This window comes from Stegodyphus dumicola, chromosome 3, assembly GCF_044657685.1.
Source record: "Stegodyphus dumicola isolate Sdum_Otavi_A_Nest chromosome 3, ASM4465768v1".
NCBI lineage: Eukaryota > Metazoa > Arthropoda > Arachnida > Araneae > Eresidae > Stegodyphus > Stegodyphus dumicola.
Window position 1 is genome coordinate 92,788,021 of NC_140770.1, and position 19,872 is coordinate 92,807,892.

A 19,872-nucleotide genomic window follows, 5' to 3' on the forward strand; every position below is an offset into this window, starting at 1 on the left:
CGATAAAATTCTTCGATGTTACATAACTGAAATAAAAATATATAAAAATTCATATTAAGACTAATAACTTGTATGTTTAAGTTTGGTCTTACAAATTTAAATAATACCTGGATCGTAAAGAAATGATCAATACAACAGCTCTCACAACAAAAACTATTACACTAGTGGCAGGGAAGACAAGTGAAATAAACACAAGGGGGCATGAGCTATTCAGAATGCATAGATGGCGCTGGCCACAAGTGAACGGTATAAGTCAGCACCGTCCTTTTCACCGTCATCATGACAGTAATGATGGAAGGTGATCACAGTCAGCGTGGTTCCTATAAAAGGAAGGTATACAAGGATAGTGATATCCATTGTTGCATAGTTTCTGTGTGCGGAGACAAAGCACCCTCAAAGCGTACCATACCCCATTGGTTGGCCAAAGTTCAGCAGTGATGTGGAGACCACATTGGATGACCAGCAACATTACATACAGCAGCAAACGTAGCCCCCGTGTCGGAGTTGATTATGGCGAACAGCTGCATAATGTTCAACAAGATGCAGGAAGAGACAGGGCTTGAGCAAGGAACACTGCAAGTGCATGATGATTTGGAGATGACAAAGGTGTGTGTGCAAAGTGAGTGCCTGAGGCACTTGCACCACAAGAAAAGGCGAAGTGCATCGACATCTGAAAAGAACTTCTTGCACAGCATGATGCCGATCCGGACGACTTCTTTGCCTGCTTGGTCACAGGTCTTGGTTTCTTGGTTTTTGCACGACGCACAGCTCCATGAGGTGGAAGCACACATCAAGTTCATGTTGCAAGAAGCCTAGGCCAGCGTTAAATACGCGAAACAAATGCGACGTCCAGGGTATTCTTCTTGTGTACTAGCTGGAGCCTGAGTGCACTATCAACAGCGACTGTGAGTTTGCTAGAACGATGCGATGCCACATTCAACAGCGCTGTCCAGGCAAACAGGTATGGCATGTGCTGTTGCAGCACATCCCCACACCAGCCAGAACACCCGTGGCACTCACGAGGCATTGAGCTGAAGCTCGAACTATGCCTTACTTGAGAAGATGAAGGACACAGTCAGGGGCCAGGATGTTGAATCTTCTGCCGAATTGCATGCAATTGTCCATAGGTGGTGCACTAACACCCCCACAGACTGGTTTACCAAAGCCCCTCATCAGACAGATGGCAGAAGTGTATTGACTTGGGTGGGGATTATTTCTGATGTAGTATCAGTTTTTAGTTACTAAATTGTATTCCGCTCTGCAGCAGCATTTCTGTCATTCATTTCTGTATGACCTTAATAAAATTTTACATTACCCAACAATAATAATGTAAAAAAAAAAATTAAACCTGTGCAGTGTGCGTGTGGAGGGGATAGCATTTTTTGCTAAAATATGACTAGAGGAATGTGACCGGTGAAACAGTTCATAGCTGTAGCTCACTCTCCTAAAAAATTAATTTCAGTATTAGAAGCATACGTAGGAGGAGAATGGTCATGTGCTATCACTGCTGACATACTCCATAAAGAAAAAATGCAAGGAGTAATACACATAATGTAATAATTGGGTCAGAGCACAGTAAAAAAAACTTTCATCTTCTAAGAATTTGGTATTAGAAGAGATTGTTAACAAAAGATTGTAAACATTGGATTAGAATTTTTCCTCTTCTTACCTCTGGGCTTTGGAGAACATACCCAAAAAATTCTGAATGGAAAAACTCTGGGAAGATAAGGAAGACCCATAGAAGTCAAATTTGGGAGTAAAATTTTCACAATTAGGATTTAAGGTCTTGTTGAAGTGAAAAGGTTACAATTTCTTTTTAATAAGTCTGAAGTAATTTTAATTAATAATTTGGAAAGTAAAAGCTAATTAATTTTTAGTAGCAAAAGGTATTCTACTATTTCTAAGAATTAATTTCAATTTGTTTGCTGGGTTAAAAGGTCTACATTCTTTCTAGTAAGAAAATTTGGTTTATATATTTCAAAAGTAATTTTAGAATATTGTCTCAAAATTTTGTAAATGTCTGAAAAAGGAAAAGAAAGTTTTCTGGTATTTGGATATTGAAATTTCTCATACATTACTAAATCACCAGGTTTAAAATTAATTGCATTAAAACAGGTGTCATATCTTTGCTTGTTTACATTATGGTAATTTTCAGACCTTTACTGAGAAATTTTAGCTTCTTCAATTAATGGATGCAGATCTTGAGCTTCGATTAATGGACCATATGGTAATTTTTCATACATTAAATAACACTGTGAGAATTTTGTACAAAAGGTATATTATAGTGTTACAAATTATATTAATGTTATGATATTGTTACAAAAGGTATATATTAATATATTTTTTGGAAACCTGAGGCAACAATTTTGTTCATGTGATGTTACCTTGATAAAAATTCAATTTACATGTAATCTGGTTATAATTAAATTAATTAACTATTTCTACTTTGATATTAGTTTGTGATCTATTAGCAGTAGCTAATAATTGTGTAATATTATAGTTTTTGAAAAAATGTTTAAATTTTGAACCAGTATAGGCAGCATTTCTTTCTATCACTGAAATTTTGTTTGGGGACTTGAATTTGAAAACTTTTTTTAAACACTTTATATATGAATACAAGAATTATTTTTCTTTTAATTGGTTGCAGAAAATTATAATTTTTTGGGGGGGATATTCAGATACACTTTCCATTTACTTCCCTGCATAGTTACCTCTCCAACTGAGACATCTGTTATCACATGTTTCCAATACTCTAATGCAGTCACCTGTACCTCTTGTTTGCTGGTGGGCCTTACAGAATGGAAGAAGTGTGTTGGTAATCAGTATTTGGAAAATTGTTTGAGATTATTTGGAAAAACTCAGTCTCAAAACTTAGTAACATATGCTCTACAATGAACAAATTTTTTCCCTTCATAATTAAATTTCAGTTTCCGAAATTTGATAATATGTATGGCTAACTCATATAATTCTTCATATTGGTAAAATTATAAGATACAGTTATAAGAGTAATAGTAAAAATAATAATTACAGCAGCAGCACCCCATCCTGGATCAGTACTGGCATTTGCTGCAGATACACAAGATGCAATGAAGAAAAATACAGCCCAGGTACCATTGTATGCAGTTTCCTGAAATTAAAAAGAAATCATATAGAGAAACTCAGTAAATATATATTAAAAAAAAAATAATAATAATAATACGGTGTGGTGCATAAAAATTCAGCTCATGTGTGTGTGTACAACAATAAATATATTCCAACACTTAACACTATGCATATACTGCTATCCTATTTTTTAAACTTTGGTGATTTTGCTGTTGAACTCTATACGGCGTAAATGCGTATATGGCATCTCTTGGCTTATTTTCAGTTTATCTTATTTTTAAGTGCGCATTCAGAATTGCAAATGTTGCAATTCTGAATGTAATGGCTCTGGAATTGTAAAAATAGCTCAATTACAACTTGAGATATATGCAATTTTGTTGCATATATCTCAAGTTGTAATTGAGGGGAACTTGGCAACATTTCTTGCCAACATGGCAACTTTCTGGAAGATTTGAAAAATATATTTTTGAAACCGTTCAATTGTTTGTTTCAGAAGTTTTCCGAGCCCATAATGCACAGTATAAATACAGGTCGAAGAGCTAGGGAGTTCAGCTGCGAATCATTTGCAAATCAGCTGTGAGACTTCACGGTTAGCTGAACTGCTAGTTACGGTTTTCCTGAGAGTCATTTGAGGATTATGACTTATAGTGTGTTCTCAGGAAAAATTACTAAATATATGCACTCTCCCTGAATTTTCTTCCAGCTATCATTGTGATGTGTGTGCTGCATATTCTGCTCATTCCCATAACTGTTCCTTTCTTCCTGCTCGAGTCATTATTTAAAGAAACATGAACAACCTAGTAGATCACTACAATATTCTGAACATAATTTTTATAAATCTTAAGGCTTATCTGAATCTTGAATAAATAAATTCCTACATATATTTAAGGCTGAGGATCGGTGCTAGATATCTTACTGCCTGATGTAATCTCTGTAGGTCCTAAATTCTGCTACCAAATGCCTCCCTAAGTTCCAAGTTTTTGAGGCCCCTAAACTTTGGATCCCAGTGCTTTCCCTAAACTCTAAAAATATTTTCATCCTTTAATTTTGTTGCTCGTTGCTTCTCTAAATTCCAAAAATCTTATCTTCCCTAAATTCTGCTGCCCGGTGCGGCCATATAAGTTCTGGGTTTACGTGGGGGGGGTATTATTTTTAATTCAAATAGCACTAAATGTAATCTTTTGGCCTTTGAGTATCATTAACAAAATCTATTTTTGGCATATGGAAAGAAATTTTTGTTTAATTTTTCCTCGTCAATATTTCTTAGTGCATTCAACTTAGATCTGTAATCATTGCCAAGCATAAGAATGCCAGGTTACTATACTCTTTGTACTAATATAAAAAAAATTTTGGCATTGCTGCATGAGCCATTACTCAAGCTGTCATGTGTTGATAAATATGCAGTGATGAAAGCAAAATAATATAAATAATGATTTGCCAGTTGGTGTCAGGGATATAATATATTAATTAGTAGGTATAAAATCAACAATGTTTTTATCTAGAATGTTTTGGTGTCAGATATATGACAAAGCAGATATGCAGCTACGAGGCAAAACTATTGATCACACAAATGTATGCTAAATTATTGTTTCTTCAATAACAAGGTATTTATTTAGTGCCCAAGGGAAATTAAGAATCAGGACTCTCCACATGTTTTATCTGCTTGGGGGAGGGAGAAAACCAAATCTGCAAGCGTAGAGCATTAACAAAAAAAAGTTGGCGGGGGTTTTGAGGTCCAGATTTTAGATCATTCCGGATATTGGACGTCCAGATCTCGGACTTTGTACTGTATGCTGATTTGCAATATTAAAGACAAAACACAGAAATTAACAGAAAAGCAGAATAGGTAATACAGAAATGTAATTTAATGGACATGCATGAATATCAAATTCATCAAGATAGAGATTTTGATAATTTAACTAACTATCAAAGCAATAAAATTAATTTATGAGGGATTCTGATGTCCAAAAAATCATAAAGCTTCTAAATGCAAAACAGTTAAAAGAAACTTATTCACTTTTACAAAGAGTAAGTGAATAACTCATATTTGGCAAAATAAGATATACAGATTTATTTATGCATTTTGCAAGTGAACTGATAACCACATTAGAAAAAAAATAATAAAATAGAATTCAATTTAGGCTTATTTTATAACATATATTACGATTCTATGCAATGATTTCTCTAACTTCATTTGGTGCAATTTCAATAACTTGTTTCGTTCAATATTGCTTAAAATTCTTATAATATTTGGAACTGGATTTGATGTCCACACATATATTATCACTAGATAAAATTTTTATAAATTGCACAGCAAAATTAATATACTTACTACTAGTAACCATGGAAGCCAATGTAATCGCTCCACAAAATGAAACAAATATGCAAGGAATAATAATAAAGTGACCCAAAATCCAGTTACAGCCACAAAGACATACCAACCACCAGCTGATCTATATGCTGCAAAGGGTATTGTCTGTACACATATAAATCCTATGAGACATACAACCTAAAAAATAGAGTTCTGCATTATGATTGCATGAAAATAAAAGGCAGTTTATTATGTTAATTTTTAAAAAAGTCTGCAACTATTAAGAATCTCATACAATGACATGACAAGTACTATATGCTCTACCTTAAGCAACGTTTTTTGTCAACAAATTACATATGATCATTTGAATATGGCAAAGCACACATGGGTTATTTGCCTACAGGTAGGAATACTTTTTTGGAGGTCATTTTAAGAGAAAGTGGCTCATATTCATGTTACATGCAAAGAAAATCATGATAACTAACTATTCATCAGTGATTGAATTGTGTTGAAATATCAGTATTCTGCCATCTTAACCATTCGGCCAATTCTGGGGCTAATAATAAACAGACAGATACATATTTATACATTGTCAGGACAAAGTTAAATTCTGATAATCCATACACACTATGAATTCTCTTTTCTTTCACACAATACAAATTTAACTAAAAATTTAGGAAGGGGAAAAAAGAAAATAAAATTCATAATGAATATAATCTGCACATCTTGAGGCCAAGGGTTTGCAGAGATTAAAGAATTTTTCAGATTACAAACCATGTCTTTTAATTTTGTTTTATTTGCATATGAATAATTAAACAGAACAAATTCATATCTTAAGAATTAGGTAAGATTTATGAAATAAAAGAGTATTACCATTTTTATGTACAATTAATTACATAAAAGGAAAATATCAGTTCAAGAAAAACCGCACTAAGATAAAAAAAGGGAACTTTCAGAGGAAATAAAAATAAATAAGTAAATAATAAAATTTTTTAAAGAAATGCAGCATTTAAAAAAATGTATATGCATCCAGTACTCCACATTTAAAAAAAATGTATATGTATCAAAAAAGAATATTTTCAAATTAATTTTTATGCTCATAAATGAAAAAAGAATATATTCCCAGCGAGGTCTGTGGTTCGATTCCCAGCGAAGGCGTTGCATATTTTTCATCTTGCCTGCTTCCTAAAAATATGTAATGTCTCTACAGTGGCACCCGAACTAAAAAGGTGTTGGATGATGATTCTCCTCACCCAGGATTTGGTGATTGGGTACCCTAAAACCCCAGTTGCTCTTTAAAAAGGGAAGTATATACGGTATTTCTCCCGCCTTTTCTAACGTACCTTCGTGGTGCAGTGGTTCTGCACATTGGACCGGTATTCCAGAGGTCCGTGGTTCGATTACCAGCGAAGGCATTGCTAATTTTTCATCTTGCCTGCTTCCAAAATACCTAATGTCTCTATACACTAAAGAATGTTTTTTCCTTCAAAGAGAAATCAGTGCATTTGACCATTAATTACAGTACAAAGTCTGAAATATGGAACAATCAGGACTTTGACAATTTTGGATTTTGGATATTTCCATATTTTAGATCACCGGTTTAAATCTAAATTGATAACATGCAGAAATTATCACATTAAAAATATGAAATTATTAAGCATTTATGACCTAAAAGGAATCTAAATTTACCCCCCCCCCAAAAAAAAGAGCTAAATAATTGCTTGTTTGTTATTAAATACTTATTTCAATGTGGTTGTTTTAGCTGTTACTGTGATAATATTTTCTTTAGTTTTACAGACAGATATATTTCCCCTTCTGTAGCATTCAAAATCTACATCAAAACTATGTTAATGGTCTCAATTATTTCAAAATTGCACTTTCGTAAGCTGGAATTTTTCCAAAGCTGTTATAGACAGAAAGTACCAAATATGCTTTTGCTTTGAAGATCCAGAATAGTAACTTTTTGGCAAAACAAAAATTCAAACTTTAATTTTAATGAGATAGCTGTAATAAAAACAGCCTGCAAAACTAATAAATTATAAAGTTTAACCCTTTGAGGTTCGGAGCATAAAAAAACAATTTTTTTGCGGAAAAAATAACTTTACACATAGATAATTAGCCCCTAATACAATGTTATTTCATGGAAAAAAAAACAAAAAAACAGGTAAACCTTTAAGGTAATTCATGTGAGCGTAAATTTTCCTAATATACTTATCTAAAGTGCTAGTTTTAGCAACCAAATGAAAATGTAAGATATAAAAAACATTTTTGAATAATTATCTAGAAAATATTTATCACATTCGAAAAATAAAATAAAAGTTTTCTAAAAAAAAATTACATAATTTTGCTATAATTACAGTTTTGCTATTTTGCTAAGGAAGATATTTAGAAGGCCGTCATGTTTATTTACATTTCACCTCTCTTTCCTATGTTTAGGATATTTTTCTATGGTAAATCACACTCACATATCCATTCAGCAACCTGTTACAATGACATTTCATGTTACAGAGTTATATTTTCATTTATTTCAGGAAAAATACTAAATATTTTTCAAGTTTTAACATTATTGCAATTTATTGAAAAATATAAATTTGTATATTCAACATATAAAATGAACGTGACACTTGATTTAAAAAATATTTGAACGGTGCTGCCATCTAGTAGCAGGACTTCCTACATGCGCTGTGGGATGTATTTGTCGCACCTTTTAATTTAAACCGTTCTTAATTAATATATATGAATTCAAATAATAATTTTTATTAGAAAAGGAAAATTTCACATAAAAATATTCATTCTAACACCAAATGTTGTTGTTCAGACCATTTAAATTGCATTAGAAATTAAGAAAAAAAAAAAAAAACTGCTTCAAAATTAGGTCTGCAAAGAAATTTTATTTTACATTATTTCCATGAATTAAAACTGGTGCTGCCATCTGTTATACATTTAGAGAACTAAAAGGCATAATTGTATGTATTTTAAATGGAATTTTGCAGCTTTTATCAGGGAGATAAACTGATTAAGATACCTAGCGTCCCACTGCCCGTCAAAGGGTTACGAATGTAAGTAGCTATGTTGACGGAACTTCAGTTCTTTGGACTCTAAATCCCCCCCCCAACGATCAGGCCAATGAAAGAAAATCATTATGAGCAACACCCCACTCCAAACAAATATGTCTTGTTGCTTTACGTATTAATTTACTCAGATAAAATGAATCCGAGTCCTTCACAAACATTCAAGGGCCAAAAGTGTGGCTGTGGTTGATATCAATAAATATCATAATTTTTTTACGAAACAAAAGCAAAATACAAAGCTTCTAAACAAGTGACACATGGAATGACATTAAATTATTTTAATATTGGTTAGACTCACTAAATAACAAAGTTAGACTTACTACTTTATTGCTTTATATATTCTCCTCAAGAAAAAAGAGAAATTTATGAATTATATTATGAAAATAAGACTGCCCAATAAAATTAAAGAAGAAGAGATTTCTGTTCAGATAAAATCTGATTTTCCAAGACTACACTCTCTCTCTTACATATCTCATCACATAAATTTAATTTAGAAATAGCAATTTATCTGGCTCTGGAAAGTCAACCCCTCCTGTATCCATATTCATCGGATGCTGTATTTTAAGAATATTTCAAAAGGAAAACGTTAAACAAGTAAACGTCACAAAAATACTATGAAAAAATGTATTAAAAAAAAGAAAGAAAAAATTCTGAAGGGTCTAGATTTTACCAGTTGCTCAAATGGGTTCCTTTTTAAGTTCAGTAGATTATAAATATAAATGGCCCAGGTATAACAGTGAAACATTTTACAGGATACTATATTAATACATATCTTGACTAATATTGGAACACTATATCTTCTACATATTTAAAAAATGAAAATATATGTAACAACTCTATAAAAGAACTTAAAGTATAAAAATTATATTGTTACGAATTTTGTATTTCGATAGATAATTTTAGTAGAATTATAATTTAAATTGTTTTATTTCCTCGTGCAATACAGCGCAAGACAAATTTTAAGAGAAAGCTATGCTGGAAAAGTAAAAATACAGAATACATTTAACATTGAATAAATGGATATCTCCGTAAGTTGTTTTGATATTGATGACCACTATGTTAGCTGTAACCATAATTCCATTCTTTTATCGATTTCCAGAAATCTTGAGAAGCAGAAAATGCTAGAACTATCTCCCACGGCCGGTTGAAAACTATTTAAAGCTGGAGAGAGACATCTCAACTCAGTTTTGTTTAGTTAGTAGCTTAAATATTGTTATTGCTATTTAATCAGTTCCACGTGAATTGAGATACCTGAATTATCTTACACTTTTGATAATGCTTCGTATTGCGTTGTATGTTAATGTTTTTAGTAGTTTAAAGTATAACTACTGATTATATTGCGCAATATCGTGAATACTTGTACAAATATCTCCGAGGAAAATTCAAGCATTCTCATATATTTCTTTCAATAAGAATAAATTAACCTATTATCAGCATTCAATCTATTACAAACCCGTAAGCACACAATAATATTTTTATTAAAATACATTTTTTTTTCAAAGCTGAGTTAATAACAAAACAAAAAAATGAAACATGTATACTTCACATCTTGCCAGATGGCAATGGACTCAAATAAAAAGTGAATTATGCATTTTACAATGGATCACATTTAAACGAAAATCCTGTTCTGAGACTAACAAGCTTTCTGAGCTAAAACATTCTCAGTAATTGGACTGATAGGCTCTTGCCATCAAGTTAAAAATTTTACATAAAATACCTGATGCTAATTGCTGGTTAAATCAGAAATATAATGTAAAAATATTTATTTAATACAGAGCAATATCACTTAAAATTTGCAAAATAACATGTAAAACTTTTTTAAGGGTTGTTTAGCAATAATGCAACTTCATATAAAAATTTTTGGGGGCTAATCTTTGGAATATGGTAACAGGTAGTTTGGCGACATTTTGGTAGGCGATAAAGGTTACCTAGGACTTTGGGAATAACGTGAGAAGTACTCAGTTCCGATTACGCATTTTTTCGTGTGAGGGAAATGAGAGATCATGAGATATGTCATGTGACATTAATGGACGAATTACAGTTCTTTAATCGGAAAAGGGGGGAAATCTGGAAATTTTGTATTTAGCTTTATTCTGTGTTGTGTGAAACAGTGTTGGTTAATTTTTGGATCTCATGGCCCTATCTAAAGTGAATTCGAAATGGGTATTTAGTGGGATTGAAAGGGGTAGTAATAAGTGTTTTTTTTTAAGGTTGTGAGAGATAGAAGTAAAAATTGCTTATTAAGTTTTATTAAGTTATTTATTTTACCTGGTACCTTGCTGTGAACTAAAAGTATGATTTTAAAGATCCTGAAACAGGCGCACATACGATTGCTTTTTATTTAGCAGAGGAAATAAGAAAAGTTTATCCGCCACGTAATCAAGATTCTGAAGAAGATTAGGTAAGTTAGTATTTTTAATTATTTGAGGATATTATTTTTATGCATTGTTCTAAATGTAAGGAGTAAATAAAGTAATATGGTATTATTGGAAAATTGTTATTAGCAATGATTTAGTTAAAGTAATTAGGATTGTAAGCTAATTTTTATTAATTTAATGTATGTGCTTATTTATATTTTACGTAGTGTTTTTTAATTTAATTATATTTTAATTAAATGATAGTTATTTTTTGAATTATATGTTTGTAGGAATTTCGTATACATTTCAGTGGAAGTAAACGTGCATGGCAATAATTTAAGTATTTGCAACCATTTTTAATGTTTGCGTTATGAATTTGTTGGTGACATTTATAATAGATAATTTAGAGGTAAAAGTTTTTGGATATTTTATTTATTTTATACGTGCAAATGTTCATCCTTGGAAAGGGTATATACTTTTTTGCAATCAGGTAATTTCATATATGTCCTTTTTACCGGATTTAAAGATTCACAAAATTTTCATGCATTTTCGTGAAATTTTTCTAATTTATGAGAAAAAAGCAGTGTACATGGATATAGTGAAGAGTGTGCGCAATGCCATTTTTGTGCAATTCTGGGATTTTTTTTAAGTAAAAATAAGTCGGCGTGTACATGGCTTAGTTATATTTTAATTAAATGATAGTTATTTTGTGAATTTTATGTTTGTAGCAAATTGGTATACGTTTCAGTTGAAGTAAACGTGCATGGAAATAATTTAGATATTTGACACTAAGTATTTGTAACCATTTTTAATGTTTGCGGTATAAATTCATTGGTGACATTTATAATATAATAGATAATTTAGAGGTAAAAATTTTTTGATATTTTATTTATTTTATACGTGGAAATGTTCATCCTTGGAAAGGGTATATACTTTTTGCGATCAGGTAATTTCATATATGTGCTTTATACAGAGTTTAAAGATTTACAAAATTTTCCTGCATTTTCATGCAAACTTTTGTAATTTATGAGAAAATAGCAGTGTAGATGGATAAAGTTAAGAGTGTGTGCAATGCCATTTTTGTGCAATTCTGGGATTTTTTTTAAGTAAAAATAAGTCGACGTGTACATGATTTATGTGCACGTGTGATTTTGAAAAACACGGCAAGGAGTTTGCGATTCTGCACTTTTTGCCAATTTTGCAGTTAATATTTGTCATGATTAAGCAGTTTTGTTCCATAAAATTTCTAGCATAAGTGTAATTCGGATAGCAGATTGTTGGAAAAAGTGTTCAGTAAATAAAAAGAAAAGAAACATGTCTTTACTTCATGAAGACAAAATGGCGGCGAACAAAAAATAGAGGGTTGCTGTCTCACAGTTGGTCACCAAATTTTCGCCAAGTTACCATAATGCAAAGATTAACCATATTTTGAATTTATATAATTATTTTAACCACTAAAAATCAAATTTGATACAGATAAGCATTTACAAACAACTAGATACAACTAGCTTTTAGTTCATTAAACACAAGTCATAATTTTAAAATGTTTTATAAATAATGAAAACACGGTTGATCTTTACATTACGGTAACTGGTAGTTTGGCGACATTTTGGAGGCGATAAAGGTTACTACCTGGGACTTTGGTAATAATGTGAGCAGTACTGAGTTCCGATTACGCATTATTTTGTGTGGGGGAAATGAGAGATCATGGGATATGTCATGTGATATTAATGGACGAATTACGGTTCTTTAATCAGAAGAGATGATGGGATATGTCATGTGATTTTAATGGACGAATTACTGTTCTTTAATGGGGAAAAATCTGGGAATTTTGTATTTGGCTTTATTCTGTGTTGTGTGAAATAGTGTTTGTGAATTTTTGGATCCCATGGCCGTAAGTAAAGTGAATTCGAAATGGGTATTTAGTGGTATTGAAAAGGATAGTAAGAAATGTTTTTTAAGGTTGTGTGAGAGAGAAATAAACATGTTTTATTATGTTATTTATTTTACGTGGTATCTTGCCTTGAAAGATAAGTATGATTTTAAAGATTCTGAAAGAGAATGAAGAAAAGTGTATCCGCCACGTAATGAAGATTCTGAAGGAGATTAGGTAAGTTAGTATTTTTAATTATTTTTATGCATTGTTGGAAATGTAAGAAGGAAAGGAATTTGGTATTATTGGGAAAATTGTTATTAGCAATGATTTAGTTTAAAGTAATTAGGATTGTAAGGTAATTTTTATTAATTGAATGTATGTGCTCATGTATATTTTAAGTGGTGTTTTTGAATTTAATTATATTTTAATGAAATGATAGTTATTTTGTGAATTTTATACTTGTAAGAATTTGGTGTATGTTTAAGTTGAAATAAATGTGCATGGAAATAATTTAAATATTTGATAATAAATATTTGTAATGCTTCATGTATGAATTCGTTGGTGACGTGTATAATGTAATAGATGATTTAGAGGTAAAAGTTTTTGGATATTTTATTTATTTTATATGTGGAAATGTTCATATTTGTAAAGGGTAAATACTTTTTCGCGATCATGTAATTTCATATATGTTCTTTTTACCGGGTTTAAAGATTGAGAAAATTGTCATGTATTTTCGTGAAATTTTTTTAATTTATGAGATAAAAGCAGTGTACATGGATATAGTGAAGAGTGTGCGCAATGCCATTTTTGTGCAATTCTGGGATGTTTTTTTAAGTAAAAATAAGTCGACGTGTACATGGTTCAGTGATATTTTAATGAAATGATAGTTATTTTGTGAATTATATGTTTGTAGGAATTTCGTATACATTTCAGTGGAAGTAAACGTGCATGGCAATAATTTAAGTATTTGCAACCATTTTTAATGTTTGCGTTATGAATTTGTTGGTGACATTTATAATAGATAATTTAGAGGTAAAAGTTTTTGGATATTTTATTTATTTTATACGTGCAAATGTTCATCCTTGGAAAGGGTATATACTTTTTTGCAATCAGGTAATTTCATATATGTCCTTTTTACCGGATTTAAAGATTCACAAAATTTTCATGCATTTTCGTGAAATTTTTCTAATTTATGAGAAAAAAGCAGTGTACATGGATATAGTGAAGAGTGTGCGCAATGCCATTTTTGTGCAATTCTGGGATGTTTTTTTAAGTAAAAATAAGTCGGCGTGTACATGGTTTATGTGTATGTGTTATTTTGAAAAACGCGTAAGGTGTATGGTATTGTGCACTTTTCCGAATTTTGCAGTGAATATTTGTCATGATTAAGCAGTTTTGTTTGATAAAATTTCTAGCATAAGTGTAATTCGGCTAGTAGATTGTTGGAAGAAGTGTTCAGTAGATAAGAAGAAAAGAAACATGTCTTTACTTCGTGAAGACAAAATGGCGGCGGGGGAAAAAAAATAAAGGGTTGCTGTAGGGGAGTTGGTCGCCAAATTTTCGCCAAAAAATCGCCAAGTTATCGTAATGTAAAGATCAACCGAAAACACTACCATAAACTAAATATATACAAAAGAAAAATTTGATATTTAAAAAGAAATTAATTTTACTTACAACTTCAAGTATTTTCAAAATACCAGGAAGCGTTTTTACGTAAGTTGGATCGAAGCGAATATTTGGAGATATTTTTGTTGTCGTAGTCTGAGCTGAAATGGTCACATTAGTCGTCATGTTCCCGGAGGATAATCTATAAGTGTAAATATCAAACATGTTAAAACTGAAAATAACTCATTGTTTTCCCTAACATACTTCAATTAAAACTTAATTTTAATAAGTCATAGCCACCCCACATTAGAGACCCCCCAAAATCGAATAGAAAGTTTAAGTTTCCTTCTTTAATGAACTTTTTTAAACAAAATATCAGTACAGTGAAAATCTGTCAGGTTTATGTTAGCTTCTTCATTAATCTATCGCATGAACACAAAAAATCTATATTTCATAAATTCATAGCTTTTAAAGCGGAATTCAGCTAAATTTTCGAAATTACGATGTACAAATTTGGCCAATGTAAAGCTTCTATTTTTACATATCACATTTTGCGATATGTTTACAAAAATATGGGTTTCTGTTTGACTTAATTCAGCCATCATAATTGTGAAAATTTACCTGAATTCCGCCCTAATGTCAGCAAGGATATGAATTTTTCACAGCGAGATGACAAAGTTAGCAATCAGAAAAACGCATTTCGGAAGCTTGTGGAAAAGTTCACAAACTGCAGCGATATGATTTTTAACTATGTCATCTTAATCACAACTGCAAAAAATTCAGTTCCATTTTGTTCAGTGGATTCTGTTGGAAAGAAATTCAGTTAATGGAAAGAAAATAATAAATTAGTTAAAATAAGATTGCTTTTCAAAGACAGAAAATAACAAAAGAATGGGCATTCCCATCCCCCCTTTTCTTTTAAGTTTTGCATGCAATAATTAATTGAATATAAATATATATCCACTTTGGATGTAACGTTTATCTTTAATGCATGTACACTGCGCAAAAAAAAAAAAGGGGGGGGCAATTCTATATCTCCTGTTCTACTCGGGCGATTGATGAATTTCAACTTGTGTTTTTTATGTATTGATAGAGCGACTTAGGATATGTATTAGACTTATATATAGCATTGTTCTAATATAGGTATTTTGACACAAAATCGGACTTTTTCTGAAATAACATGCCAATTTTTTTTCCATATTTCAATTCTATGACTCAAATTATGCCAAACTACCACCTTTTGTAAAAATCGCCTGAAATAACATGGCAATTTTTTTTTCCATATTTCAATTCTACGACTCAAATTATGCCAAACTACCACCTTTTGTAAAAATCGCACAAGTAGTTTTTTAAAAGATTAGACCTCAAAATTTTAGCTCACAATGTTGAGTTTGGCATATATTTCTTAATCTCTCTTTTGTATTAAACATATTTGATTCTTCCTTTCACATTTCAAAATTCAGGTTCATTCCAAATAAAATTACCCATTTTTATGATTTATTTTAAAATAATTCTTAAATTTTTCAAAAAAAAATTTGAATTATTATTTATAAATTTTTTACCATCATCTCAAAGTAGACGTATTTCTAAGCATACCTGCAATAAATTAGTTTTTTATTCAAAAATTTCCGAAGATATACGTAAATTTATATATTGGCATGTTTTGAAATTTTGCATATTTGTTGAAAGTGATAAAACATCAAATGTGGTTTCTAAAATTATCTGAAAGTACGAATGATGCGACTTTGAACCCCCTCATGCACAACATAAAAAGATAGGAAAGAGGTGCCAAGATAAATTTTTGAATTTTCCCATAAATTTCCCACCAAATTTTACAAAATTTTATACCTAGGCATAATTTGAGTCATAGAATCGAAATATGGGAAAAAATTGGTATGTTATTTCAGGAAAAGTCAGATTTTGTGTCAAAATACCTCGAGACACAAAAAAAACCCAATTTCAATTTTGTCAAACGGCTCAATATAATGGGAAATATAGAATTATCCCATTCAAAAATAAAATATTTGACTAAAATATGAATAACATTTTAAGAAAGTAAATGTAGGATGATAAAATTGTGTAAAGCAATGAGCACAATGTTAAAGCTATTTAAAACAATATATGCAAGTCATCCTAAGTTAAAATGTCGGTTATACATCTTTCTCATTTATATATCTTTTCTGAACGGAACATTGAAAGGCGTGTTAACTGTGCTTTACTGTATTTTCTCTTGAATATATTCAGTTTTCAGATGCACCGTAGTCTGGGACACAAAGTATTCTTCCGAAAGAACCGCAATTTATATAAATAAAATAAAATCCTGGAAAATTTATATTAATAAATATATTTAAAATGCTCAGTTTGAATGAATAAATAGAAAATTTTAAAACAATTACCTGAAGAGACAATGCAACACAAACAATTAAAATAAAAGTCTAAAAATTACATAAAATAATTACTAAGACAAAAAAAATTATAAAGAAAACTATTTGAAAAAAATAAACGATGCACCTTTTATTTAAACTACGCAGTTCAAATGGGTAAATAGAAATTTTCTGTTAATCTTTGGATTATGGTAACTTGGCGATTTTTTGGTGAAAATTTGGCGACCAACCCTGCTAGTTTTTGTTTGGACGCCATTTTCTTTTCACGAAGTAAAGGCGTCCAAACAAAAACTAGAAGTTTCACGAAATTTTTTTTTTTTTTTTTTTTTTTTTACTCAACATTTTTTTCCGACAATCTGCTAGCCGAATTACGCTTATGCTAGAACTTTTATGGAACAAAAGTGCTTAATCATGACGAAGATTAGGCGCGAAATTGGGAGAAAGTGCAGAATCGCAAACTGCTTGCCGCGTTTTTAAGAATTGCACATACACAGTATCCATGCACACGTCGGCCTATTTTCACTTAAAAAACATCCCAGAATTGCACGAAAATGGCATTGCGCACACTCTTGACTTTGTACACTGCTAAAGTCTTAGGTAGTAACCTTTATCGCCAAACTACCTGTTACCACATTCCAAAGATTAGCCAAATGTTTAAAAGTTTTTTGAAAGAAACCATGCAACAAACAATTAAAATGAAATTCGAAATTACTTAAAATAATAACTTAAAAATTACTTAAAATAATAACAATTACAATTAAAAATGTAATATGAAGAACATTATTTGAAAAAAAAAAAAGGATTGTAACTATTTTTTCCACTCACGGGAAAGAAAAATAGGTTGCCATATATTAAGAATTTCGCCAAGTGAACTAACTATTCTTGGCACAAACTGGAAAAAAAAAAAAAAAAAAGAGCCAACATATGAATTTTTCCATAAATTTCTCACCAAATTTTACAAAATTTCATATTTAAGCATAATTTGAGTCGTAAAATCGAAATATGGAAAAAAATTGGTATGTTATTTCAGAAAAAGTCCGATTTTATGTGAAAATAATAGATGTTAGAATGTTAGAATAGAGCTCTATATAAATCTAATATATATCCTAAGTCGCACTTTCGAGACATGAAGAATGCAATTTGAATTTCGTCAATCGGCCCAGTAGAACGGGAGATATAGAACTGGCTCCCTTTTCTATTTTTACGCAGTGTACATATCGATAAAAACAGGAAATAAGTGGGCGATTCTGTATTTATCCCTTTCCAATTAAAAAGAAAACAGCAAATGGCATAATTAAAATTTAATTGAACAAGTAACCATATTACTTCAAAGTAAACTGTTAAAATTACATTAAAAATACACATAATGCAACAAAATAACAATTATTATGCTGTGCACTGAGATAAAGATCTATTTTTTATTAGAAAGATACAAATGCACAAGACAGTCAGATTTCCATTAAAAAAAAAAAAAAATAGAAAGAGAAAGAGAAATCTGAATATTTCTTGGTCTACAAAAGAAAAAAAATGGAAACAAACATTCAGTATATTTTGCTGGTCAACATAGACGATGAGGCAATATTGCTTATAAATATGTTAAAAAAAATTTTTTAGAAGTCATCATTAGTTGGTATGTAAATGCAAAAAGCTTTTCACATATCAAATACATCAGTATTTACACACAAAATTTAATTTGTGTATACTCTTTTCCAAGTTAAAAGCTATATAACCCTTTTAAATTTTAATCTGTTCAGAATTTTGTTTCTCATTTTAGACAGACTGAAATTAACAACAACTATCAAAAGTGATAAAGATCTACATTTGATTGAATATATAAAAATTTACATTTCACATTATACCTAGTCTAATGTGTCTGAATTTTATAAACAATTCAATATAAAAATTATTTCAACTTCAGGTAATCTTAGCATGACTCAAACTTTGAGTTAAAAAAAAAAAAAAAAATAAGAAGAATACAGAAATTCAACACCAGCATTATCAATATAATTTTCACAATAAATAAATAACATAAAAAGATAAATTGAATTTTTCTTCTTTTTTTCTAATGGGAAGTGCCTTCAAATGTGTTAACTTTAATATGGATATTCTTCTAAAGAATTGAAAGTCTAATTATAATTAATTCCTCCTCTACTGTGTACAAATATTTACTACTAAACAATAAATAAAAATTTTTAGTGTTTTAAGGCACCCATATTATAGTATACAAGACACAAAAACGGAGTGCAATAGACTTGGTGTTTATCATTTGAATGCCATATATATTCGACTCTTCACTAATTAAAAACAAACTGAAATAAATTTTAAGCACGAATACACTGCTAAAAAACAGAACACATATTTTGCATATAATACACTCCTAAAAAACACTTCCAATTATTAAAACACGTGAAAAAGCATTTCAAAGTATTAAAACACGTCAAAACCTCTTATCTTAATACGACAAACTCAAATCAAAAATTATTTTTTGTGTATTAGCTTTAAACTGAATATGCAATTCCTTCTAACAGCAGTTACTTAACAGGTCAAACATTTAAAATTTTGTTCAGTTTCCTTTATTTAAGAATTTATAGACGGCAACAAATTAAAAGATATTATGAACTCTTAAAGAATATTAATTTTACCGCATATACTTCTTAATTAACAAAATGCACAAATTTTAATGCTACACGACTAATGAGAAGCATGCTCAGATCCTATAAACGCAAACGTACAAAACGAAAATATTTCATATTTACTTACCGCTAAAATGTCACTCTAGTTTGACACTCCCAGAATTAGAATTTATGAAGGTTTTATAAACCGAGCATTACGCGGACGCGGTGGCAATAAAAACATGAATGATATGTTGCCACACGCCAACCGTAAAGAACAAAACTAGGAGTATACTTTAAAAGGTTTTCCTCCTCCTTTTATTCATAAGTTTTAAAACCGCAAAGTTCAGAGATAGTAAATTCATGTTGCATACTGTTAAAGCAATTAATTTGTATCTGATGCATTTAAATCAAACTTCTAAGAAGAAAGAAGTCTAAAAAAACCGTCTTTTTTTCTTAATGTGTTGTTGTGTGAAATATTTTATCCTAAATTTCCTTTTTTTGGAATTTTGGTTTTGGTAAAATATTTAATAAATTGCATATAAAAAGGCTTT

The 19,872-nt window shown here is 30.4% G+C and overlaps 1 protein-coding gene across 1 annotated transcript in view; it reads right to left on the bottom strand.

The window, feature by feature from the left end:
• LOC118190746 (MARVEL domain-containing protein 1-like) overlaps window positions 1–19,610 on the bottom strand; it is a 35,745-nt gene extending 16,135 nt beyond the window's left edge. Inside the window, exons 1-4 of the mRNA XM_035361520.2 lie at window positions 19,467–19,610; window positions 14,392–14,524; window positions 5,435–5,611; window positions 3,029–3,127 (exon numbers count right to left, since the gene is read on the bottom strand). Coding sequence (XP_035217411.1) covers window positions 3,029–3,127; window positions 5,435–5,611; window positions 14,392–14,508 — 393 coding nt within the window. The 5' untranslated portion in view covers window positions 14,509–14,524; window positions 19,467–19,610. The remainder of the gene's footprint in view (window positions 1–3,028; window positions 3,128–5,434; window positions 5,612–14,391; window positions 14,525–19,466) is intronic.
• Between the last annotated feature and the right edge of the window lie 262 nt (window positions 19,611–19,872).